The sequence below is a fragment of the Falco rusticolus genome, chromosome 10, assembly GCF_015220075.1.
Source record: "Falco rusticolus isolate bFalRus1 chromosome 10, bFalRus1.pri, whole genome shotgun sequence".
In the NCBI taxonomy this organism is placed as follows: Eukaryota; Metazoa; Chordata; class Aves; order Falconiformes; family Falconidae; genus Falco; species Falco rusticolus.
Window position 1 is genome coordinate 25,082,813 of NC_051196.1, and position 27,702 is coordinate 25,110,514.

General features: G+C 44.0%; 1 protein-coding gene across 1 annotated transcript in view; it reads right to left on the reverse strand.

Annotated features, from left to right (window-relative positions):
* Window positions 1-27,702, reverse strand: part of CDH4 (cadherin 4) — a 462,285-nt gene that overhangs the window by 20,827 nt on the left and 413,756 nt on the right. Inside the window, exons 8-9 of the mRNA XM_037401839.1 lie at window positions 22,220-22,357; window positions 2,293-2,478 (exon numbers count right to left, since the gene is read on the reverse strand). Coding sequence (XP_037257736.1) covers window positions 2,293-2,478; window positions 22,220-22,357 — 324 coding nt within the window. The remainder of the gene's footprint in view (window positions 1-2,292; window positions 2,479-22,219; window positions 22,358-27,702) is intronic.

The following is a 27,702-nucleotide window of genomic DNA, read 5'->3' on the forward strand; positions in this document are numbered from 1 at the left end:
TGATCAAGCCAGCAAGAGGCTGCTCCCATACCACGAAGAACAAGCTCTGACCGGCCACCCAGTCTGACGTGCATACATTCCCCAAATCTTTAAGCATATTCACTTATTAACAGAGAACAAAATATTTCAAAGAAGAAGGTGGAATCCTAAGAGTCTTCCCTTCTTCACCATGAAAATTTAATCACAAGCAATTTCACTCATTCTCCCTGCTGAAAATACACCAAAAAGCCTCCCGGTTTGATAAGGGTAAGGAACTCCGGGCACCCAGGAGGATCAGGTGAGGTTATACAGTGAAGACATTCAATGCAATTTCAAGCTTTGAGCTCAGCTTGACAAGACAGGATTTTCATGTGGTTCTTTGCATTGTGATCGCTGTGGGTTACACAACAGTAGAAAGTCAACACCAGCATCAACGGTGTCTCGACAAATCTGCCCTGCTTTTTGACTGCAAGTTCTGAATCAGGGATGGCTCATTATGCAAAGTCCTTGTGTAGCAGTGATGACCATGTAAATCTGTTGTTCACTTTTATATGCCTTTAAACTACAGTCATGACACTTCGTGAGATTAAGAATAAGGGGTCCACTCCTGTCTGCAGTGAAAACGTTGGGATTTCGATTTCAGACTGGCTGATGCTGTCAACAGAAGTTAAACTCTTGCATTTTACTTTGTTTAGTGTTTTCTTTTTAAGCAGAAAATATATGCATATGGATACATGTATATTTACATACATATATGCCTCCACATACACAGGGCTGTAACTACTGCTAAGCTTGAAGAGGTTTTGTAACGTTGCACCAGAGAAGGCTGTCAACTGTCATTACAGAGCAATAAAGAGTGATAAATAAAAGGACCTTGCTGAAATACCATCTAGCAGGTAAGATGATGTCTCCCTCAAAGTTTCAGCAAAGTGGCATCTGCAGACACACACACACACACCTTACGGGTCAGCGAACGGGACACGCTCACAAGCTCACACGTTCCTACCAGTGTAACCTCACTGGCATTTCACTGATGTCATTTTCCCTAATACCCAAGCTGTATGTATTAATAATGACTGTAACTAATTAGCTACAAGGGAGCGGTGGTCTTTTTTTCACCACACAGCTATTCTTGAATCACGTTATTCTTTAAACATTAGTGTTTCTTCTTAAGTTGTTAATTAAAACTTTTTGTTAGAGAAGGCCAGACTTATCAAAAGATGCAGGCTTTATCCATCACAGCACGTATTATCCTTTTGAGGTACAGTGCACAGCACATGCCATGCAAGCTCCTATAGATCACAGCAGCCTATTTGTGACACCTTCACTTTTTTTTTTTTAGTCAGAGGGAGCATCCACAGGCATCTTCTCTGGGAAGAGATTCAGTGAACACCGAATGGGTCTGTCTGTGTGTGAAATGATGGCAGAAGCGTTCATTGCCTGGACTGCTGGCCTCAGGAACTGGAGAGGAAGGAAATGCTGAAATGAAGATAAAGCCCTGTTCTTTGCAGGCAAGCAGGGAAACAGCATTTGATACCTGCAGATATCTTCAGGGTTCCACCTCACCTAACACTGAGGGCAACGGATGGAGGAAAGAAGGGATGATGGATATTTACAGTCTTATTTCTCAGAGTCTTTGGACAAGATTCTCTGCGGATTTAACCTGGGAAATGGCTTTCACCTGAGTGGAACTATCCTGAGCTGAGGATCTGTCCCACACTGTGTGTTTATCACTTGATACTAGGAAAAGGAAAGTTTCTCAACTTTTCTCTGCCAAGCAACTCAATCGGAGGAAAACCTTTCCTTCTGTTACCAGGAAATTCACTCCTGCAATCTCTCCTCACTCCCTCGTTTCACAGAGGATCACTTGGCTGATCCCCTGCAGTGAAACGCCGCTCCTGTCTCACAGCTAACAGGGAGTTTTCTGGCTGAGAAAGAAGGTGCAGACTCTGCCCTAAAGCTGCCAGGCAGCACAGGGCTGCACAGCCCAGGCGCTCTTCCCTCTCACAGTGCTCAAAAAGCTAAGGAAGAGCAGGACACGGAGGTCAGGCTTGGATGCTGGGAAGAGCGTTCAGCACGTGAGTTTAGGAAAGCTTATGGTGGGTTGGGCTGAGCTGGGAAACCCTGAACCAGTGGCATACACTTGGAGCAGAAGTATTCAGCACTCCTGCACAGAGATGGGGAACAACAGATCTGAGCACTCATATTCCCAGGTAGAGAAGGCATGAAACAACTGCAGGCTTCTGGCAATCCTTGTGGCCTTAGCTAGCTGAAAGGGTGACAAAGATGGATTTGCTTTGGCTTCCCCCTTACCTTCACAACGGTTACCATGCCTTCGTTGGTGACGGGGTCTGTCCGGATAGTGAAATGGCCAGAGGGGTCTCCGCTGATGATGCGGTAGATGGCATTCCAGTTGGGGGAGTGAGGCTGGTCCCGGTCCATCACTGTCAGATTTGCCACCACAACTTCCACTCTGTTCTCAGGAACTTCTCCTGAATACTGCAAAGGAAAGACAGGAGCGGTCATGGTGGGAGCTTGCTGCTGGTCCTCACAGGTACCTCTCCTCCCCCCTACATCAGCACGCCAACTGGTTTTCCTATTTTTTTCCTTTGAACGTTTTCCCAAACCTTTCGAAGCCTAGTTTCACCTCTTAGCCCAAAGGAGAACAAAGCCGCTATCACCCAGCCACTGCCCAAGTTTCAGTAAATCCTCAAAGTAAACGAACAAAAAATGTCCCTGACATTCTCATTCAGATTCAGCAATCAGACAGTTAATGTCAACAGCAGGTACAAATGGCAGACTACAATGTGCATTTTTTAGGATGACTATATCCCTTTAACCTGAGGCATTTTGCCTCACTCAGATTTCAGTGATGGCATTTTATTGCTTCTTCCGTGATTTTATTTAATTTTCTTTCTTTCTTGCCCTTGATTTGATTTTGTCTCATTATTTGAAGTGTTTCTTGTGATCTTGCCACAGCCTTTCCTGGTGCTTAATTCGCTCACTTAGCACTGATTTTCATGGAGCATGTCCTGTTCAGGCACATCCTGATGCATTAGCTGCATTCTTTTCTGCTTCCCAGTCCTTGATTTATCACATGGCTGATCAGGGATCCTGGCCTGCGAATACTTCCAGTGTTCAGGGCTCACAAGCTGCCAGTAAGACACATTCCCAAATTTTCAACTGCCCTCATCTCTCAGCATCGCCTATTAGCAGCACTTGCAAATCAACACTCTGATTGACATATGGCAAATTAAACACTGGGGAAACGATGGGAGCGGCTGGCTCCGAGTCTGCCGCTGCAATCCTGGCCCCAAACTGCAGGAGACGAGCACTTCCGAAAATCTGTCTTTTGGTGTGCACAAATGCCAGGTTATATAAATGATAATAAATCATTCCTTTGTTAGCACAAGAGTCCCTTTCCACTCCTAACCCTTCCCCATCCACTGGAGCCCTTCGGTTACGTGTGCTTATATTTAGTATATATTATTCCACCACTGACAGCAAAAATATTCAATCTGCCTTATGTTAACGTAAATTTAAATTCGCCCTTTAGTGGTATCCTGAATGGCATTTTGCCCTCCTTTCTGTTATGCACCTGTCCTAAACAAGTTTTCATTAGTGAATGCAGATGGCATCTCTTTCCAGCCATGCTGAGTGGTGAGGAAGAACAGTGGGAAGCTGCAAGATAATTCTAATTCCAGTACATGCTACAGATCATCTTTTTGCTTTATTTCCCATGATTTCACTCATTCTTCACCCATTCTCTTGCCCAATTTGGAATCCCTGCAGCACACAGCTAAAGCAGGGGAAATATCATATGGAAATTTATCAAAAGCCTCTTGAAAAATCCATTAGATTATGTCATATGTACACTCCTATTATCAACCTTGTCTGAAACCCGCTCCAAAGAACTGAAGGAGATTAGTTAAGCAGGATCGTCTCGCACTAAATCCACATTAGTTATCGCCCATTTCATTAAATTAATGTTGTATGGCACGCCAGCAATGACAAGCTGATGAGCCCCCAGCCTCTTTTAGGAGGGGGTGGCACTGCTAACATCAAGGCATCGCATCGCCTTTTCAAAGGAGTCAAGCACTTTGTGCAACCACCTCAAACCTGTCACCCAGGACCATGTTTTTTTCCACCTGTTGCTACCAGGCTTGTGCCTTACAGCACCAAACAGAATTAACCCATCAAGAGCAAGCCATCGGCTGTATTTAAGACATTTCAGAGGGCCAGCCCCACAGGCTGCCGAACCCCTTTAGTGTGTCATAACCCAAGTACTGCCGACGAGTTTGGGTTACTGGGAAAAATCCCACAGAATTGCCAACAGATTTTACAGCAGCCCGTGTAAAAGCCATCACAACATCCATTTTCACCCCGTAGCAATAAAAGTTTACTACAAGACGTATTTTAAAAATATGAGGTATATTAAAAATTATAAATACACAAGCACATCTCAGTCTAAAGCCTGGAGGAAGATCACAACAGATTATAAAGCTTTTCCATTAGGGTAAACCCCACAACGCTAGGCACAGACGGTGCAATCCAGGAGTTCATCCAGTTGTTGATATCTATTAGGTACAGTTAGGGAGTATCAGTTCCAGGTAGCACTGAGGGAGGATGTTGTCTATTACGCTTAAAAAGCCAAATATTTTTCTGATGAGAACAGTACCTTCACTGGAATCACAGAAGCCCTCAAAAGACACCCAGGTTAAGAAGCAGATCTTGGAGAGATGCATCATGAAGAACAGAACAAATTTCAGCAGCTACACAGCAGCAGCTACTGGGAATCCAAACCGGAGCCTGTCTTTCCTCCTTCTAACACTCCCCCACTATCATTATTATAAGTAAATGCTGTAATGTGTACTGTCCGCAATTGTCTTTACCTTTAATATAATTAAGTAATGACATTAAATTACATCTGCTAAGGGAAGGATGGCAGCTTTAAAGCTACCCACACTCCTTTGATGTCATTCCCTCCCTACCCCGGAGTAATTCAGGATAACGAACAATGCCATCTTTCACTACGCTGCTTTTCAGCATTCCCTGTGCTGCAAGTTATCTTTCATAAGATTACAATTGATTTTCAAATAAAGAAAAACATATCTATTCAACCAAGGTAAAACAATGGGCAATGAAGGAGCTGCTGGAGTAAACATAAGATTGATAAAGCAGTTCTTGACCTACACTTGTAGCATTTACACATATTCCCCTGTATTTCATTTAGCTTCACTTTCAATTATTGTGTTTGAAGTCCTTAATTACCAGACTACTTTTTTAAAGACCATTCACAAGGATTTCTATGGCTGATTGTTACACACTTTGCTTCCCTTCTCAGATAAGGATTTGTCCTGAACCTGACATGTTCTTAAATCCTTGAATTCTGTAGCATCTTTTTTCCTCCCCTCCCATAAAAGCCCGTGCTGGCAAAAGTCCTTCTCTCATTTTGCTGGAACTGGCCTGTCTGAAGTCAAGCCTTGCTGAAAAGGTAATAATTCATTCTGATTTTCAGGTTGCTTCAGATTATACTAAAATTGGTTAATCCCAGAGTTTGTCTTTCATCTCACTCGGTACCTGACAGCATATAAACACGCAGACAAGTATCACTCTGGAGGAGAAAGGGATTGACGTGGGGAGACAAATGATGAATTCACACAATGACTTGACTTTGTGCAATAAATCTGGGGTCTGGGTGGTGAAGCGTTGCACAGCAGAGCAAAACCAATTAGCTCACTGCAGCCACTCCTAGGGAGGCGTGGAATTGAGATGGATGAATACAAAGATAATTATTCAGGCTTGCTTCTAAAGGGAATTCCTTTCTTCCAATGTTCTTTCTTTTTTTTCTAGCTGGTTGTGCTAAAAAGCAAAGACTTGTTCACGTGAATGTCTGCAGGAAAGATTTTTGTGTTGTCTCCAAGATTTGCTAATGATGACGCAACATTTGTTATAGGCAGAAGTAGTTTCTGAAGGCTGAACTGCCTGGAGAAACAGTGATTTATGACCTATAGCTATGGATTAATGCAGAAGAATAAGGGCACCTCAGTCCTCTTATTAGACTCTGAGCCCTTCCTCTGACAGCTATGACTGCTGAAAAGTGCTGCATCTTCTCCCTAGCTCCCCTAGGTTGAGCGAAACTGAAATGAGAGCAAGCGAGCACATGTGTGCCCATGGCATGGGGTGTCCCATCCCTCACTGCTTTCTGCTGCCAGGCCACCCTGTCAGGCAGCGAGCTCTGGATCAGAGGGATGAGCAGCCAGGGAATCCCGCACAGAGAGGGCTGCACATGCCCACGCAAACGGTGCGAGCAGGCACCCAGCCTGAGCACCAGCCCGCAGCTCCTCCATGCTTAGAGGCATACTCCCAACCACCGGCAGGCATCCCAGCCAACTGTTTACCTTTTCCGCACAATATTTAACAAAGATGCTTGAATAGCAGGCAAATTAATAAACAACTGCGGTCCGGTTGCAGCAATCTGTGAAAAATAGGAAAAAAAGACGAAAATCTCCTAATAAATCATTAATTGTGATGTGCCTGCCCAGCTGCAGCGCGGAAACAAGCAAATGCCATCCTAATTGATTGCTTCTTATTCCATCTTTATAGGCCTGCATTTTTTATTGTGGGGGTTGAATAAGCCCAGAGGTGTAAAAAACCTCTAGATTGTACTGTGTATCTGCCAACTTGATATTTAGATCAATAATCCTCTTTTTCCCCCCACCTACTCCTACTACCGGTAATTTAGCTTTTCTTCCTAGCAGCCTAATTGCTGTTTTCTTAAGCCTTCCTATCAATTCTCTGACCTTTAATTTCCAATATTGTTTGCTGTACGGATGACTGTGCTAGGTCTGCAAGTTATCCTACCCCCCTACACCGTACAGGTCAGACATGGCCATCAGCCTCCGTGGCGATCAAACAGCGAGCTCCACGCTCCCGCTCCACCGGTGCTGTGGCACAGACTGTGAGCTCGCTTGAACCCCCCCAAAATTGCCATAAAGTCAGGCATATTTTGCAAATCAGGTTTTGAGACGCTCATGTCTTAATCAGGTTTTATTAAAGAACTGCTCAGTCTAGTGTGGCCTCGAACAATGATCACTTTAAGTACCAACGTCCTCACTTTTTTTCTGAGGCAGCCCACAGCTCCCTTGCTTTGCTTTACACCAGCCAGCAACCCCTACGTAAGTCTCTCTGCCGTTGCCTGTTTTCAGGCTCATGCCCATGCCCACAACACTCCCTGCACTGCAGCGTCCCTGCTCCAACTTTGCGTTCACCTGGATCTACCCCACAGCCCGTCCATGTACGCCGATCATACTTCCGACGAGTTATACGCCATGTGGCAAATGCTTCCCAAAACGTTATCCGTAAAGCCCAAGGCGTTGCTGCCAGCTTGCGGTTCTGCTCCACGTTCCTCGCTCAGGAACGACTTGCTCAGGCTGCAATGCTGGCTCAGCGCCATCGGGCAGCACCAAGCCCTGCCCATCCAAGCGGGGGGAAGCAGTGACAACGAGCTCACCGACTTCTAAAGGATGCTCTGGACGTTCTGCCTGCATCTTCAGCGATCTGTGCTATTAAAATGCCTCACCTGCCTGCGAAGGAGCTCTGACAGCTCAGTGCTGGTGTGGGGGAGCCAGTGCACCCGCCGCTGCACTGGGGGTTTCTACCAGACTGTTGAGCGATGCTCAGTGTGCCACTTCCATCTCTGCTGGATGAGTTTGGAAAATACCAGTTTGGCACTTCTGAAGCTGATCTTATGAAGGGGTATAGACAACCCCTGCCGTGTTCCTGCAGCTGATGCCACCCATTGGCTTTACACTTTGTCTTTACTGGCGTTGTTTTTTCATCTCAAGTAACGACTGGTTTTGGATTAAATTACAAGATCTACTCTTTGAATACGAAGACAAAGCAGGAACAGAGGAGAAGAAAGCAATACCCTTTCTTTCAGAAGAAGTAGAAGAAAACCCTTTCATTTCAGACTCTCTGGTGTGAGGAAGGAATGTGCAGGTTTCACCTTGGTTCAAAGACTCTTAAGAGTACTTGCCAGGAGTTCAGAGACAAGAGCACATAATAGTAAAAGGATATTAAAAAAAAAAAAAAAGAAGTTTGCATGTCTGAAAATGAGCACTAATTTTTTTTCATTATCAGATGTTACATTCTTGTGCCAGTATGAAAAGATGCCACAGAAATGATGACACAAGACACTATTCTGCTGCAAGATAACCATTTCCAGATAAATATATCTTATGAAATGAGGTTCGAAGTTTGCATAGAAATTTAGATATTTTATAAAAATGCATTACAACACAAAGGAGCTTTTTACAACGTTCATATGAAAGGTTTAAAAAGAGATTAAAATTATGTCCTTGGAAAGGCATATAGCCTTGTCAAGAAAAAAAAAAAGTCTACATTAACCCCGCATAGGAAAGTTGTACTTTATCTGTATTTCAAAGGCTATAAAGAACCACTTTAATCAACCTACTTGACTTTGGGGACTTGCACGTCTCACTGAAACTCATGAAATCTGGCATAGTGTGGTTTCCAGAACACAAAAGCCTTTAATCTGTAACCCGGCACTCTGGTACATTCAAATCCTGATACTATCTCCTTGTTAGGAGCTAAAATTGTGTATTTATCCAAAATGGGATCTCATCTCGTCTAAATGATGTAGCCTTTGCAACAGTGACCTTTAACAATGGTTATACTCAACAATAAAAGATTTTATGTCAGGAGCCAGTGGAAACAGTATATGTTAAAATTCTGATCTGATAGCACAGCCTTTTATTTTCCAGTTTTAGACAAGAATCCTTTGAACATTTCATTTGCTCTCTTGTCTAACATACCTTTGTTTTTTGCCTACAGAATGAACAGCAGGAAACGGTAGCTGATACCCTTCCGCAGACTATTTGATTGTCAGGTGTAATTAGTAATTCTATCTGTTAAATAGAGGCATAGATTTTAAAACAGCTGGAACTGCCTACAAAGCTTCATTTTCGTAAAAAAAATAATTATATATATACATTCATATAATAATACATTTTTGCACAGATACATCATTGCTTTACAGTGGTTGACAGCCCTATGCTTCCCTTCAGCTGCAGAACCCAAGGCGAAGTGACTTGCTCATGTCTCCCAAGGCAGCTGTAGAACTGGGGATGGAGCTGTGTCCTGCCCTCCACTGCCTGTGTTGGGTCCTGAGAACATAATTAATTCCTGCGTTACTTGATAAACCCATTAGGGCAGCCAGGATTAGTCTATTGATCTCCCCAGTGCATTGCCATGTAGCCCTGTGATCCCCGCTGAGCTCCCCAGATGGAAAAGCTCCTGGGCAGGAAGGCTGGCAGCACCGTGTGCTGGGGTGAGCTGCATTGCCAGCACCGCTCTACACCACATCAGCTCCGGCTGAGGAAAAAAACAAACAAACAAAAAAAAAGCCAAAAGAACAACCAATTGTGAAGCTCCACCATCCCCAAAGGCCAGCAGTGGTTCGGATATGGTGACCTCAAACTGCCAAAGCAGCAGGAGGACAGATTTCCAACGCACAGGCTGTGCCATGTCCCCTTATGCTCTAAAATAACCCTCTTCCTTAAAAGAGGACAGAATTCATTCATTTGGTGGCATGTTAAACTTCACATTTCTTTCTCCTTCACACTGCAAAGTAGCAAAAAACCCATACTGTTTTGAACAAAACTTTGAAAACGTGTTTTTCCTGATTTACATGAACTGTGTGACAGAGTTCAGCTCCTATGCAAGCAAGATATACTTCACAGGTCTGACTGTACTTCTTCATAAAACTTGTATAGAAGAGGATGTTTCATTTCAGGCACCTGGAATACAGTTTCATAAAGAAGGGCCTTAAGCTGGTCAGTCTCATTTAGGATTTTCTGATTAACTGCCCACTCCTAATAATGAGTTTTTGTTTATTTTTTTTTAGATTTTAAGGCATATAAGAGCTGCTCATCTGTCACAGCACTCTCCAAACTATCAAGCTGCAGCAAGGTTTTTTACCACCACATACCAACACACTCTTCACACCAGTCCCTCTACTGCCTTCTCCTGGTCTCTCCTCACCCAGGGCATGCATCCTCTCTCTGCTTCTTCCTCGGCTGCTCCTTCTTCATTTGCTCTCAACCACTTAACTTAACCAGCCACACCTGCACCTTAGCTACATCAGCCAACCCACCGCCCCTGAAGCCAGCCCACAGTTGTGTATTATCATTGCTCATTAGCCCAGCTTCATTCCACTACACTCGTGTGCCTTTGGGATCTGGAGACAGATATTTGGGAAAGGGAGAATTTTAAGATTACTGAAACTGAATTTTTTACGTGCACTATAATAATCCTGGTACTGAAGGTTTTAAGAACTTCCTTGAGTAGCACAGCTCAGTCAGTCTGCACGCTGACTCCTGCTCAAACCTCCTCTTCACTGCAACTGAAATCTCTGTTGTTTTCAGATTAGTCTCAGAATTAGCAAATGGGGATTATTTTTTTTTCTGACTTGATCTGAACACCACAATCAGGCTGTAGAAAACCTGCAAGGTCTGGTTATAATCAGGGTTCCTCACTGGACAGAGCATCCTTGTAGGAGAAAGGCACTGAAGCCTATGTTTTATTCTAAAAGTGCTGCTACTGTGGTCTGAAGATGTGATTTTCTGAGCTGGTGCCACCATGGCTAAATTTTTATGTCCTTACTGCTGCATAAAATGTAATGGCGATGCTTGTTGGTGGGGGGAGAGCTTGCACCCACAGGGTTTGTGTGCCCCCACCTGCTCCTCTGTGCTGTGGTTTCTCTGAGGAGGGAATGAGGAGTGGGGGAGGCATCCCTGCCTTGCAGGGGTTGCTGAACAGCCCATCTGCTTTGCAGACAAACTCAGACTGTTCGGCTGCAGCCCTGCCCTGAAGCAAGCAGAGGAAACCTGCTCCTCCGAGCCCACCTTTGGACAGAGTCCCTAAAATCATAGAATCACAGAATAGCTTGGGTTGGAAAGGACCTTTAAAGGAGCAGGGACATCTTCAACTAGATCAAAATCTGGCAACACAGAAAAATGCATGCCCGTCTGCTTACAGTAATTCAGAGCAGAGAATGAAGACTAAATTAAATTAAATGTTGTGTAATTCATCAGCCTTGCCATGAGGAAGAGGCTTCTTGCTGAACCTGTGTTTACAACGGGAAAGCCAAAGCGCATGTAGCAGAGAGATGCAGCGAGCAGTGGGAGGATGCTGGGTCACACGAAAGAGAGAGTCACTATATACTTGTAAATTTAGGAAGGAAAACGTTATCATTTCTTCTCTGTTATTTTTTTTTGGTAATTAAAGCATGTTACTACATGAAGCTGAACAGTTTGAAAAACTCTACCACTCTCAAAAAAATCTATGTGAAACCTTTTAACTGTCCTCTGATTTTAACTCTGGCTGTTCTCTGTGTTCTGACCCTTTCTTCTACAATTGGGAAGCGTTAAGACATCCTGGACAGTTAGAAATATTTGATAAGAGGAAACTCACAGCACTACCAAATCCTTTGCTAAATCTCCCCTTTTTTTTTTTTCCTCTCTCCCCCCAGCGTGTCACTGAAGATTTCATAAGTGAAATGTGCTTAATGAAATTCCAGATATATATCCTCTTAACATGACATCCCTTGGAAGCAACTGTTTTTAAGGCAACAGAATACTGAAGAATTAAAAACCTGCCGACCCAAGGAAGTTAGCTAACTTCAGAAGGGGATTTATTTCAGTGCCTCGCAATAACTGAGTTACAAATGTGTTTAAACTTCTCAGCCTTGCATCAGTGCCTGAGACGCTGTGTACTTTTAAGATAATGAAATAATCCACTGCAAATGGGTATTTGCGTGGGACATCTGGCAGACGTGGAGACATACCTGCCAGGGCTGCACGGATGCCCTTGCCTGTCCAGGGACCTCCTGGATGGTGCAGGGTGTCTGCATCCAGGCAATTGAATTGGGCCCTCCAAGGCTGCGTCTGGGCTCAGGAGGAGAATATGGATATTTAATATTTAATATCCAAAAGCAGACAGAGGCACACAGTCTAGAAGAAATCATTCAGATTTGAGAGAAATGCTAAAGGTAGATAAATATTAGACAAGAAATGCTGGTGTGGGTAGATACGTGGGATATAGGAGCATGAGTATCTGGTTTCTCCTTGAAATTTTAGCTTGACCGACACACCAGAGATGATGGGAATGGTGTCTAATCCACACACACCTCTCAGGCGGGGGAGACCACAGTGATTTCCATCACAGAGCAGGAAGGGCATTTCTCTGCAGAAGTTCCCTTTGCCTATGGACACTTTGTCCAGAACAGCTGGCTGCGTCCCACCTCCCACGCGTCCCAGCACCTCCTTCTCCTGGGCAATTCCCCCACAGCACTAGGGAAGGCATCGCCCTGGGATGTGGTCTATGGCTTCTCCCTCAGATCCCATACACATTAACGAGGGAAGGAGGAAGAGGAGGACAGAAGTCCCTGCTAAATGAGACATTGCACCAGGACATACAGCGTTGCCAGATGTTGCCAGTGAACCGGCTCAGGACAAACGGGTTACGGCAAGCGACAGCCGTCGGTGCTGTCACACCGCGTGCATGCAGGGGCAGTCTTGCCAGCGTACAGGTATCATCTGCGTTTTGCTAATATTAACTGCACAACCCAGGAAAACAGCAGGCTAGAAAATCAAACGTCAAAACAAATTATTATGTATCACTACAACGCTGATGACGGATACGGACATGCCGCTCAGCCCTGTTAATGACAGCTACCTGAAAGCACTGTAGAGAGAGCAGAGCATTGTGCTGTACATTCCAGGTGGGTGTATGTGCACGAGGTACGCAGGCAGAGGTTGGGCTGTTACTCCTGGACTGCAACCGCTTACGTGCTGAGGAGGGGGGCATGAGCAGCTCCGTGGGCTCGACCCCCTGTGGGGCTGCAGCTCTGACCGGCTGAGGTTGCACTCTCTAGCACCGAGAGAGAAAGTTGTATTACACTTGACTTTACACCAAGCAGTACATGTGTCCTATCTGAGAAAGCCCAATAGAATATTTTTTTATGTTCCTCTATTATTATTATTATTTTTTTTTTTTGGTGACAGAAAATTGAAATCTGTAATGAAACCATCGTTCCCTTTTTTAAAATCACTGGTCTTTGGCAATTTTAAACTCCGAGGTCTGAAAAATTCATTACTACTAACTTCCATCAAGGGTGTTCCTGAAACCAAAATTACTTAATCAACTCAATTTAGCTTCTTGTGTAGACCTAATTCAGAAAAACTTTATCTTCTTGAATTGTTATTGCAATTAATTTCCCCCCCTTCTTTTTCTGCAGCAGACGACATTTCAGTAATTAGATATTTTATAAAAATGAGTTATACATTCGGGGTACTTTCACTTTTATATTTGATTAATCATATTACCACTGAGGTCTGGGTTTTGTCTCCAAGGAAAGTTTAATGACCTCATTTTAATCCTTCTTTTAACCACCAGGCAGGTATCAATGAAGAGAAATAAAATTATATTCTCTTTTTTTTTTTTCTTTCCCAATCTCAAGATTACATTTGATGTTTTTTCTGTGTGACTGACCCATTTACAAGGAAGAATCTGGCTGATTCCAATTAGGTTCAGGACAGAATCAGGCTAAACAGAGCCTTGAACTGTGCCTTAATAACTAATGCTCAGTGTAATGGAGAGGAACCAGAACTGTTGCACCAAACGGCAGTTGGTTTAAAGCACTGTACATGATTAATTTGGTGATAATTTGAAAATGAATGTACTGAAGGGAAATAAACAAAACAAAAGCCACTGTAAATTTACGTTTTGATTAATGGGGTCTATTAGTAAGAGACTTCTATGAAGGAGACCACATTTTTTTATCTCAATGCACATATACCCACACACTGTAATGGAATAATTCATATAAACCACAATTTATCTGGGAGTAGAGACTTGGATATTATTAATGACTGTTTGCCTTATATCAGTATCTATCTATGCTTTGAATCTGGCTACACGCATATCTATATTTGCGTATTTGTACATATACATCTTTGTATCTATCTATTCATCTTGCAGACTACACTAAGTAGTCTCGAAGGTATTTCATCCTTTCTGTCATCTCCTGCACTGGAATGAAGACCTGACAGAACTCACAGAAGGGGCTGATGCTCTTTTCATTAAGTCATGAGGAATTATTGTTTTCTTATAGACTGAGAAATATCTTTCATTTTAGATGAAAGAGGTGATAAAATAAAGAGCAAAAGTTGAGTATCCACAAGAGAGTACGAAACGTGCCCTGTTTTCCATCGCATTGCACTGGAAGGGCCTCTAAGCCCTTAAAGATGCTGTGCCTGGGAGGAGCCGCACTGCTCACACAAAAAATCTGCTCCCTGAGTTGGGGATCTCACTCTTTCCTTACCAGAATCAAACTGTGCAGGCATCACACTTCCTAAGCTCTGATGAACAGGTTTTGCATTTAGGTAGCGATCCACCTCCAAAGGTTATTTGATTCAAAAGGCACGTCAAGATGGAAATAATTTCTACGAAGCCATAAACGCTCTCCCAACCAGAGCTAACCTACGTGTCTGCAGCAGCAATGTCCCCAGCATTAGCATGCAGAATCCTGGGCAAGACAGGATGGAAAGAAAGAATATTGCTTCTGCTTGTGCTCTCTCAGTTTGCTACTGCTACCTCTTGGCCTAACGTCCTTAGTCTGTGTTTGTTTGTTTGTTCATGACAAAGGTTTTCATCAGGACCTGCGATGAAAGGCAGAAATCCCACTTCAATTTATAAACCCTGAGTTCGTATTTAGGAAAACTACACTGAGTTGTAGTTTTTAAGACTTCATCGACTACATGTTTAATTGAAATGCACAGAGAATTAGGTAGATGCTCATGTACCCAAATGCTACTGGGCATATTAGCTTCACTTGAATATAATAATTTATTTCAGTTAGACAACGACAGCTCTGTAGCAGCCCAAGCTTTACTGCATAGTTCGGCTGAGCTTCATTTTGATTGGAAAACTGCAAGCGAACACAGCCACCTGGGATTTTCCGTGAAAGCACAATTGATTTTTAACGATAAAGCCCGTCTGCAGGACTGTACAGAACTCCAGGACTCCAGGGTTTGTTTTCAGCTGTAGAACAATGCAGTCCTGTAAATTTTCTCACCATGGTATTAGGTCTTTCCCTTTGCCAGCTCTGACCTGCGCTGTTCAACTTGATTTCTGCCTCTTGTGACAACTGCCTCGGAATTACACCATGGGCATAACGCTGATGATTTTAAATACTGCAGCATCCAGGCTAATCTCTATTAAAATGTTATTGTAGACTTTCTGAATGGTGCAGATGTAATGATGGGGTCTGTGAGATCTGAATGGGCAACCACATCCACAGCTCTAGTCTGTATGCTGGCACATCAGGTACATGGTGCTCAAGATTCAAGCCCTTGGTCCTTTCCAGATTTGGACACATGCCCGAGTCCTGGGTGATATTTAGCCACCCACTTCCACTGGGTCTTCCTGGGTCAGTGTGGTAAGACCTCTTTCTAGGAAACCCTTGGTAGACATCCTGCTCCATTCGTATGCCTGCAGGAAATCCCACTGAAACCCCGTTCCTGCTGGGCTCTCCCTGCACAGTGTAAGATTAATTCGTAAAACACGAGCATGCATGTAAGGGACTTCTCATAATGCTCACATGTGCTGAATGCTTCTGGATACATCTGGCTATAAATGTGCTTAGGAAACCCCAAACCACTGGCAGGCTGACTTGGTTTCCCATTTTGGTTTCCTACCACCATTAAATATTGTTTCTCCAAACTAGACCTATTGAGATCATACATCACAGTCATGTGGAACTCAGTACCTTTCAGTCGGAAGGAAAAGCTGAGGGTTTTCTCTGCTACTTTGCTATTATTAACTCACTCTTAAAACCAGAGCTCAGCAGGATTCAACTTGGGGGGCTGGAGACCAGGTGAATCATCCACCCCAAGCTTTGCCACTTGCAAAAAAAATCACATTTTGCAGCTCACATCAGCTATTTCTGCAGCTCTGGACAGCATTGCTCTTGCATTGGTTGATGCACAGCTATATTTTGTCCTCAAACAAACAATTAACATGAGAACAAATGCACACAGAACAAGGAATAAAATTCTGGCTTATGCTTGTTTGTTTTTCCAGAATATTGGCAAGTTCACAGAGCAGGAGGACTAAGTGAGCGCTATGCCACGGCTGTGAAAAAGGCAAATTTGATCCTAGGAAATATTAGTGCTCTTGTTGAAGACACTGAAAAATCTCATCTGGATTACTATATACAAATTAGGTCAGAAAAAAGAAATCTGAGCAGAGCCTGGAGCACAGCAGGGTTAGCAAGATAACCAGCAGAATGGAAAGCTGTAACGTAAAAAGGAGTTGGAGGATCTTGGCTTGTTTAACTTCACAAAATGATGCGCCCTAGTACATCAGGGTGGACATGGGAAAGAAAATGGGAAGGAAAAATCAAAACGGAAGAAGGAAGAACTATTTACGGTAAAGGACAATGCTAGCATGGCAGTGCTGCATGGAGAGCCTGCTTCCCTTTCAAATTTCCAAGCATTTCTCAGAGTGGGCTCATTAGCATTTTCCACAGTACTCTGAGGAACCAGAATACCTGCACAGACAAAGGTCAGATGTTTTTGGCAGTGGAGTGCCAAAAACAAATAGCCCTTTTAACTTGGGTCTCTCACTCTCATTTTGCTCATGAAGTGCTGAGCTCTTCACTCTGTGGATTTCAACGCCGACCGATTCAGTCCAGTACCAGCCAAGTTACTAACTCACTGTTACTGCAGCAGCCAGAGATGAGTCTGATCTGACACTATTAATTAAATAGCCCAGTTAAAAATGGCAAGAACTGCTTTTCCCAACGTACCTGCAACAGGTACTTGCCCCTCCACTGATCACTGATCAGCCAAATCCATTTTGTAACCTGATTAACCCTACCCTGCAACACAGCCCCTTCTGCTTGAATATGGGCATCTCTCTATGCACCACTATTCCGTCCCAGGTGCTCTGCTCCGAGTTCACCGGCAGCCTCTGAGCATCCTGCCTTTCCCAGGCCGAGAGCCACCACTACCTGGGCGCTGGAAGCTGGGAAGCGCCCGCCCGTGCCCGAGAGTCGGGTACTAAACCTTTGGAGCTGTTCCTAATGGGAGTCAGTGCCGGGATTAGCCAGCGAGGCAGCGCAGCGGGAAGGGGATGTGGTCCTCGAGCTGCCTCTTTAAAACATGCTCCACTGGATTCAGCCTCGGAAGAGGAGATTCTCAAAGCAGTGCCAAAGGGCAAATTTTAAAGTAGCTTTAAATAAGACCTCCTAAGGCTCAGGAGCTTAAAGAACTTGAATAGCCCAGTTTCTTTTTTTCTTTTCTTTCATTTTTTTTTTTTTTTTTTAAAGTAGAGGTTGATTGCCAGGCAGGTTTTCCCAAGAATCCACAAGCTCAACTAATCATGAGCACTTCAGCCCTGTGAAATAATATTTCCCTTACACAGGCTACTATAAAAACAAGTTCTGCACAGTAGGCAAATTTAAAATAACTTTTAATTAACATTTAAGACACAGAAGTCTGATCATGCAAATTCATCTGCGTCTCCTCTCTGCGCCTGATTGTTCCTGATTGAATACGATAAAAATAGACTTTGTACGAGTCAAGTGTAGGCATGGATTTCTTTAACTTCTCCTCCCCTCTGATTATGCATTTCCTTAGATAAAGTGGAAACCCTTGGATGGCTATTAACAGTATCACGGGTCAGACTGAAAAGGGCATTCTGCCTGATAGGAGTTAAAGATTCCACCAGAATTACAGACATTCCTTCCGTGAGCAAAATAGATGCTTCCACCTTACATAAAACCTCACTTGAGACTATCCAGCATTGTTCTGTCTTAGCTGGCTTTTAATCTCTGAAATAACAACACTAATTTCATTGCACCCCCTGTTTAGCGGGGGTGAGCATCTGGCCAGAGGCTCAGCTACAGATCTATATTAGTACAGAAAAAACCCACAACTCGCCTGTACACGAGATAAATGTTTGCAGGGAGGCTGAGGCGTTTCCACATAATTAAGACATGTCAGAGGACATAACCCTGTTATGAGTTACAGAGACTCTGGATAACGGAGGGCACACTGATACCAGTACCTTGATCTTGTAACAATAATGGAACCAGTTTCCCAGTAAAACTCCCTATAAACCCTTTGTAACAGTCCAGTTCAAGTGTCAGGATTCTACACCAGCAGTTGATTTGGCAGATGGAAAACCCACCAAAAATGCCATGAAAATGAACCAGCACCGCTACTCACTCTCTAAGGACTGTGGAAAACTTGAGCACGGGGGATTAAACTATCCTTTTCCAAGGCATCTGACCCAGAGCCTGTGGGCACGGGCTGGTCGGGCACACTGCGGAGGTGGCATTGCCTCTGCGTGCCTAGCATGTGCACCTCTGCTCTTCAGCAGGGAGAAGGATTGCCTCTCCATTTATTTTTGCGAGCAACAATGTCACATGAAGAACACAACACAAAGAGCAGGCTGAAGTCCCTTAGCTAGCTAGAAGAGCGTTCCCTGGGTCACGGTCCTGCACTAAATCATTAGAATTGCCCAAAATAGCTGCCTGTGATGTTTACGGCATTTCACAGGATGCTCCACTCTTCTGGCGCAGATCTGATTGCTTCCCACTCCAGGCCGGTCTCTTATGAGACATTTCCTCACTGTTAGCTGCTCTCTGATGCTTCTCAGCACAGCCAGACAGCGTCACAGATCAAGAAAACATTCACCATCACAAAAAACAAGAGCTGGAAAGGACTAGAGGAGGTCACCTCATCCTCGCTGCGCCCCAGCGCCTTGCAGTTCCATAGGGGTACCCTGGTCATGACCACCAGGACTGGTCATGACTCCTGCTGACGGACTTAAGAGTAACAGCGGACTTAAGTTCAAAATTGTTTCACATAAAGACTGTGATTTCACCCCCCCCTATAATTTTAGAATCCTTTGTATAAGGTGGAGCTTCTCCTTCCCCTGCTGTTGTGCAGGACCTTCCCCCAGCCTTTTGGGTGATGTGCTGAAGGGTACGAAAACCACACTGATCCGTTCTCATGTGGCAAACAATCATTCTGGACTTTTACTGGAGTATCTTAATTTTGTAAATTTAAGAATTTTCTATGTGATTTTATTGCTCCTTTTCCAGTTCTCATCTAGCACGCTATTTCGATCACAGCCCATCTGGTCTTCTGGACGTCTGTAACCGACACACCTCCCGCAGGTCGTCACCCCTGTGGACATGTCATTTGGGCACTTGTGTGCCTGTGTCTGAACTTCCACATGGTCCATGCACTCAGCCCCTTCACCCCCTGCACGGCGTGCTCAGCTACGGCTGTGACCTGACTCTCCTGACCATCGCGGTGGCTGTTCTCTTCTCTCCCATCCCACTGTTAAATTTTACACAGTAACATTAATTCCTGCTGCTGAATATATGAGCTGTGACACCAGCATGGTGCAGTGTCCTCCTGAGCTACATTCTTATCCAGAAACGATTAAGTCTAAAAACACCCTGGCTGAATGACAGGTAATTTAGGAGCGCTATAGGGTGGGCCTTTGTATGTGTCTGTGCTGAGCACAGTTCCTTGAGTTCCTTTCATCTGGCAGCTTTCCAACAGCAAACCACAGTTTCAGTTATTTGGCCTATTTTGTTTTTACAACAGCATCTCAATACAGAAGTATTTAAAATAAAAGTATACTGTATCTCTCCAAACAGTTACCAGTCTTAAAAGAGACCATGAGCTTTCTTACTCTCTGAGGAGCTATAGATTTCCTGGAAAGAGATTTTTTTGCTATTTTTTAGAGGTGTTAAAATGCAGATCAGACTACTTAAGGACAGCAAGGAGATTCAGCTCAGGTTTAAAGAGACTGATCAGTCTGATGCTGTTGTCTCCATCAGTCAGGGAAAAACCATATCAAACTTTCATACTCGTGTGAAATTCATCCTGACTATACCTGGGAGTATATCAAAGCTGTTTGTTTCTGCAGATTTGGAAAATATTGTAAAACACCCCTGGTTTTCAAATCTTTATGAAGTCCCACGTACTACTGTGCAAAGCCCTTTGGCCCTTGCAAAACCCTTTCTTCAGTGATTGAAATCAGAGAAATAACGGTACACACCAATACTGCTCAGACGAAGAGTAGCATTTTCTATCCCATTTAACGCAATTCTATAGGAAATGCTCTTGATGGCTTTTATTCCTTCTAGGTCTAACACACCCCGAGACATCAAATACTCTGAACTTACCTGAAAGCACATTTCCATTATCTCACCTTCCATCAGATTCAGCTTTGGAAAGTGTTCTGGAAAGCCATTAAACTATACCACAGAGGGATGCTGCCCTCCGGAAGGCACCGATGTGCATGTGTAACGAACCCTGCCATGGCTCACGCCGCTACCCGAAGCATCACCTCCAGCCTGCATCTGGAGACAAGGCCCAGGAACCCGGGTCATCTGCAACAATCTGTGCTTAAATGAGGTGGCCACTAGATGTCATTCCTTTTTCACACAAACGGAGGTTAAAGAAGTATTTACCTGGCAGAATGAGGTCCCGTGTCCCCGTCCCCCCACCCAAACACTAGCAAGTTGGGGCACACGCACTGCTGTGGTGAGAAGTCCCGTGGCCAGAGAGACACAAAGCTCTGCAGACCAGCTGCTAGAAAATTTTCAAGACAGGACAATCCCATGCTGGCAGGAGAAAGAACCACATGGCCCAAGACTTGTATCAGATTTTTACGGCTCTTTGCAACCGTATGTATCCCCCTCAAGGAGATATTTAACGACAACTGTACACTACCAAGCTCAGTGTATTCACTGGGACATGTGCTGCTGTTAAACCCACCCTGCATTTGCTGGGGCAGCAACACGCTGCAGGTTGGCACCCAGATCTGAAAACACCTCAGGTGCCTGTTTTCATCTGACACAGGAGGAATTCAGTGCCTGCCTTTTTCCAAGAGTCTAGGTCCAAGTCCCTTCAACAGAAAACGCTGGCACTGCTCAGGAGCTGAGCACATCACAGCCGTGAGCCCGGGGCCTGGTGGCGATGGGAAGGATGGACCCATGGCTCCATGCCAGCTATGGAGCCGATCTGGGTCTGCGGTGGCATCAGTTGGGCTCAGCATGACTTCCTTGAGTTCTGCTACGTATTTGTGGTTTGTAAGGGTATAACTAAGGGGAACCTTTGGTACTACATTAATAAATATCTGCAGACCCTTTAAGGTGGAATGAAAATTCAGAATAATATCAATAATAAAAACATTCCCCAAAGTGACTTGAGTACAATGCAGTTAAGACTTTCCGTGTTTGTAAAAATTTGGTATCAGTTTAAGATCCATCACTTACTGCTCCTTGTTGACACTCATATGAATATGGACAGTGGATACACCATGATTTCTCATTTATTAGCATGTAGACCTTTGTACGGCTCTGTGGTTTCTAAAATTACTACACACATTTCAGGTGCTCTATAGAAAAGAAGGCCAGAAAGAACCAGACCCCATCATTGCACCTTCCAACTCTTCATTATTACCTTAACCAGCTCTAAAAAATTTGTAATTTGCCATCTCTTTATTTCTCCCCTTGTCCCCCAGTAATAGCAACTTCGAGCACGTAAGAACAGAATAGAGAAATACTGTGCTAATATGAGAAAGATCTTTAACTGATTAAAACCAGATGTACTGAAGAATGTCCACACATTTACTGCCAGCACACACAAATACATCTGTTAGAGCTATCAGTGAAATACAAATTTTACTGGATACTTGTTACCATTTAGAGTATTTACTGCTTCCTTGAAATCATAGCCCAGCTACTAAACACAAAATATCTCTTAGTGCTCAGGATTTCACTCATAAGCAATAATAACTCTGATATGTCTACAGCCAATTGCTGTGAAACAACTGTATCCTCTTTGGTGCAATCAGACATAGTCTGTTTGCCACATTAGATCAGCTCCTTCAGCACCTCAGTGAAATTGGTCGCCAAATAGTGTTGCTGGTTCATGAATCATTCCTCTTTGCCTTTTCCCCGTTTTTCCTCCTTTCCCCCCCCACGAAAGTCTTTATTCCACGGTTATCTATCAAGTTCCTCCTGTCTGCCAAACCAGCTAAGAAAGACGACGGATATAAACATCCATGAATTACAAACACGTTGTGTGTCCATGCATCACTGTGCTGATGTATTGATACTTACAGTGCTGGTAGTGAATTCGGGTGGGTTGTCATTCACATCTGTCACCGTAATGATCGCTGTTGCCGTGTTTGAGAGACCATAGTTCAGATTTCCTTCCATATCCGTGGCTTGAACAATGACTATATACTGCTGAACTTTCTGGAAGAAAAAAAAAAATCGGAAAGGAAAAACATGAGAAAGAAAAATGCATCCTGTAAAACACCTTGGTTTATTTTCTGTATGCAAGCGCAATTCTTAAGTAGACTGAAGAAGTTAATTGGATTCAAAATGTTAGCAAAAAAGGACGGATAAAATTATCTATCGTGTTTTTGTAGGGATTTTTGCATAGATTGGTGGATATCACCTGTTTCATGGGAAAATAAAAATCCTATGGCCAAGATTCCTTGGTTGAAATAGACATTTTTGTTAATTTTAAAGCATTTTCGGCAACATTAATTTCTGTCTTCTGAAAACCAGTAAAAATTTTGTTAATGTGTTTTCATTGAAAACATCACGAATAACATTATATCCCCCAAACTGACAGCAACATTGCCTGGCGTCTCTCCAGCTCATTCTGCTCACACAGTTCCATGCCCACAAAGCATTTTGATACTTAAAATACTCTCCATGTTTCAATCCTTAACACAATCTTGGTAAAAAAGGAGAATTTAAGTCCAGTATGAAAAAAAAATATTCAATGCAATAAACAGAAGTTCAGTGGAACTGATTTAAATTCCCGGGCACCTCAAACAACACGGCTCTTGAAGAAAAAGCCTCACAGAGCCAGCCATAAAAATCCTACATTAAAGTTCTTCTAAAAGACGCTGTATGTCATTGCAACTGGAAAATAAACCTGAGTAAAATAGGAGAGGGCATCTGACCTTGCAGGTGCGTACATCTCCTTGGGATTCTTCTTTACTTAGGAATATCTGCCTGCACTGAGAAAAGCCTCCTCGTCTTTAAAACTGGCCTCAACAATAACTTTTCATTTGGCTCTGCAGAATTCGCTGTGGGTGTCTCCATGTGCCATACGCAGGGCGCACGGAACACACTCCCGGCACGGAGAACCAGGGGGATGCAGCCCCAGCGTGACCCAGGGCACAGCTGAACCTTACGCCCTGTTCCTCAAGGATTAAGGTGTCATTACAGGTCAGAGCCAGGACACAAGGACTGAGCAGCTCTAAGGGGGCATCCCAAGGGTGTGAAAACCCAATGGAAGAACAATGTTACGCAGGAAAAGCTTTTTGCAAAGCCAAGGGGAGGGACTTCACTGTGCAGAGACCTGCTGCATGCTGGACGGCTCCTGCTCTCCGCACAGCTCCAGTACTCAGGGGCTGCTCCTTTCCTGTACTGATGTACAGGCATGTGTAAAACGTCACATATCCACTGCAATTTCAAGGGGCAAGAATTAGGTTATTCGGGCCTCCCTATTACTATATAAACATTCCTGAAGTGCTGTAACTGGGTTCATTCTTTACCTCCTCTGATTGCTAGAATAACAGAGATCTGAATTTTAGCTTTATCATGATTCCAGGATTTTTAATTGACAGATATTAACCTGCTGAATTGACAAGACATCACACAGGAATCCATCAGCAACCTGCAACCCAGATGTATTATGGAAATGCACGTTCCTTGTCTCTTGCTACTTTGTAAAATAAAACATGATGGAGAAATGCTGTTAGCCTGTGATTCTCCTCATGCAAAAAGGTGCTGTTCATTACTCCATTTCTAAAGCACTGGGTAAACTGTAAGGCTGAAATGTCCTTATTAGTGAATGTAATTTCTATTTCATATGTAGCTTTTCGTTCCGTATTCTCTCTTACAGACAACTTGGGAGGCTGACGGAAGCATTCTGTAACAGACCAAATACTTGTGAGCCAAATTAAGTTTAAATCACAGAAGGGGGAGGAATATTATTTTAAAAACTAGTGGCCATCAGACTCCACGTAAATTAGAAAAGCAGGTTGGAGGCCCACATGAAGAGACTCCATTTCAACAGCGCATATAAATGGCAAAGCCACCTCTAATGTTCCTCACTGCAGTCAGATGGAGACACGTAATTCACAGCATTTCCGATTTGATGGCAGAGCTGTCGCACGTTATTGTAAAAGCTTCAGTGCTTCGGCAGCGACTGCAAGAGAAAAAAATGTTCCTGCCTTTCCATCAGCCGAGAGGGCAATAAACCAGCCTCCATCGGCGTGGGTGGTTCTTTCTGAACTCGGTGGTTTTCCATTTTAGCCCGTCGGCAGACTGACCCCTGCACAGCTGCTGGGCTCCCCGCTCCCAGTCCCAGTGTGCCCGCTGGGACGCCGGCAGCAGTGTACCTCCAGCCAGGGCACAGCCAAGGCAGCGCCCGTTCTGCGTCAAAAGCAATTCTGAAAGTCATGCCACCGTGATGCCTACTTTTATCTGAGCTCCAAGAACGAACTGCAGACCTTGGGTAAGGTCACATTCTGCCTGCACAGCATCTGTTGATACCAGGACCCAGCCTGCACACCTCCCACCGCCTTCAGCTCCTTTCTAGCTTGCTTTAATCACTCCTTAATCCAAAGCTTCCCCTGGAAAAGTGAATCCTCTTGTACAAGAAGGGGTAAGGGGCTAGAAAGTCTCATTTAAAAGTGCTGTTAACTTTGTCATTTTACTGCTTATTAAATTACACATACTCTGATGACACACGCATGTGTGTATGTGTACTCACAGACCATGTCTTATTAATCTCAGGTTTACAATAAAATTTTTTGATTTAACAAAGCGCCTTTCACTGAGCATCGTGCTACCGTGTTAATAAAACCCTCCATATAAATTCAGAACACTAAATTAAAGAAATTTAAAAGAAAGATTATATCAATCAGATAATACAATGCCAAAAATGAAAATACCCAGAATTTATTCATGTACAAATGTACCGGCCACAAAAAGCTGGTGCGTAAGGATGGGAAGAAGGGAAGGATAGCAGAGGAGCGCTGCACATGTGCAAACAAGCACAGGGAGTCCAAGCCTAGCGAGAAAACGTGAGGAATTATAGCAGATCTCGAATGGCTGGAGCGATCAGGTAGGTTCGTTACAGGAACGCGCACGTTTGAGATGGGAGCTATAGCAGGATGCCAGAGGCAGCTGCAGCAATCGGGGACACGCGAGAGGTGAGATGCTGGTGGAAACCTAAGGGACATCACCAAAGTCACGCTGGTTTCCACCAGCTGAAGACCTAACTACAACGTTCAGAGCAGAAGTCCAATTTGACAAGGAGAATGGCCTCGGCTTGTACGTAAAGTTGTATAAAACTCAAAGGCATGCAAATCGTAGAATGGAATCGTAGCAACATTTAGGTTGGAAAAGACCATTAAGATGATGGAGTCCAATGGTAAACCCAGCCCTGCCAAGCCCACCCAGTGGAAGCAGTCTGAGACTGGTCAAACCTTTAGGCACTTTTGCCATCCACATCCAGTTCCACCCAAAAGGCTCCCGTGTGGGCACGAGGCTGGTGCTTTTAGTTTATAACCAACTCCCTCTCCAGTGAGATTGGCCCCAACAGATAACAAATTACTGATTTTTTGTTTTTCTGTAGCTAACCTTTTTGCTTTTGTGCATTAAGCTGATTTTATTGAACTATTCAATCAATTTCAATTTCAACATGTCCTTCCAATTTGTCACAACATCTCCAGGGGCATCTTCATTTGTTGTCCTAATATTATTATTGTTACGACTATTAAAAAAACAGGCAGCCCCATGCCCCCAAGCACAAGAGACATTTTCTTGATGGCATTTTGATCATACAGAATAATTCTCATATTCTCTTTTTTTATAACAATGACATTTTAAATAGCACAGGACAGAAACTACAGCATAGGGGTAAGACAAAATGGTCCTAACCCAGAAAAATGTAAGAGTTACTCTGTGTTTGCTCTGATGGTGATGCTGTGGAACTAAAGAAATGAGCCTCTGCCCTGAGGGATGTAGACTAAAGACCCAGCCTTGGTGAAGTCCCCGGGAGGTCCAGTGGCCAGTATTTTTAATAAATCTAACAAATCTTCATGCTGAGGGAAAATAAATGTGCTGCTTCTATCTAAGCCAAGGAAAAAAACCCCCTCATCTTGATAAGTGCAAAGCTTTTAGTTTGACCCAAAAACTAAGAAGGGCTTTTGAAGGAACAAATCATGAAGGAAAGAATAATTAAAGGAACTGTGGAAGATCTAATCTGTCTGCTCTTCTGTCAATCATCTGATACAGTGCCACAAAGAAATACATCAACTACATTCCAGAAGATGGGAATCAGTTGAAGAAACTGGTTAAGCTGGTCAATGGCAAGTTGATCAAGGGCTTGGTTAAAAAACAGCAGTGCCTTGTACGGGAAGAAGTAACAGCTTGGAAGAAGGGGAACCTGACAAATAAATAACAGAAACAAGATGTGATTTAATAGTACAACATATAAGATAATGCAGCAAGGGACCAATAACAAAACTTTTCTGGAAGCTTTTGCACATGAGCAAGGAGGACAGGTACCATGTCCCACCAGCTCCCTGCCACTCAGCAAAGCACAAGCACTGCTGGCAAATGCATCGTGTGCAGTATTAGCACTGCACACACGGCAGTATCAATTCCTCATGTCAAGCACTGAGGGCTCATTGCGATGCTGTGCACAATCCCGGTCCCTTGTACTCACTGTGGAGCTACCCAGATCCGACCAGGTGCCGGCAGTGAAGAGCCCATTCATCGGAGGAGAGCCTAGGAGAGCTTGGCTTGTTTAGTCTAGAAAATGAAGGCTGATAGCAGATATGATTGCTGTCTATAAATACATCAGGAGGATAAACACTAGGAAGGCAAAGGAACAATTTAAACTAAAGGACAATGTTGACACAAAAACAAATGGGTATAAAGTGGCCATGAATAAATTTAGGCTAGAAATTAGTAGTTCTTTCACCACTAAAGGAGTGAGGTGCTGGAGCAATCTAATGCAGGGTCTAGGGAGCAAAAACGTTAAAAAGAATACAGTAAATTGTGGAAAGAATCCTTCTGGTCTAGGTAGAAATTATGACAAATCGAGCTAAAGCAGAAATCAGATCTTCCAGCATTTTCTGTGTACAAACAAATCTTTAGGAAGAAAAGGAATAAAACCCCATTCAGTTCAAATACTGCCGTACATTTGTGTGAAAATGGTTTCAGGCTTAACACCAGCCGGTTCCATCGGCACAGGCAAAGGAACAGGTAGGTGCCTGCGCTGCTTCGGCTGGGGCAGGGTCACCGTCCTTCGCAGCAGCTACGCGGGGCCACGTTTGGGATCTGCGCTGGAAGCCGCGTTGGTAACGGGGGGATGTTTCCACTGTCCCGGAGCAGGGCTGGCGCAGAGCCGAGGGGCTGGGGGGCACACGGAGCCGGCAGGGGACACGGCCCCAGTGACCAAAGGGACATTCCATAGCGTGTGGCACCGTGCTCAGCGTACAAACGGGGGGAAGGAGGAGGACGGGGGGCACGCTGGGGGCGATGGCGTTTGTCTTCCCAAGTCC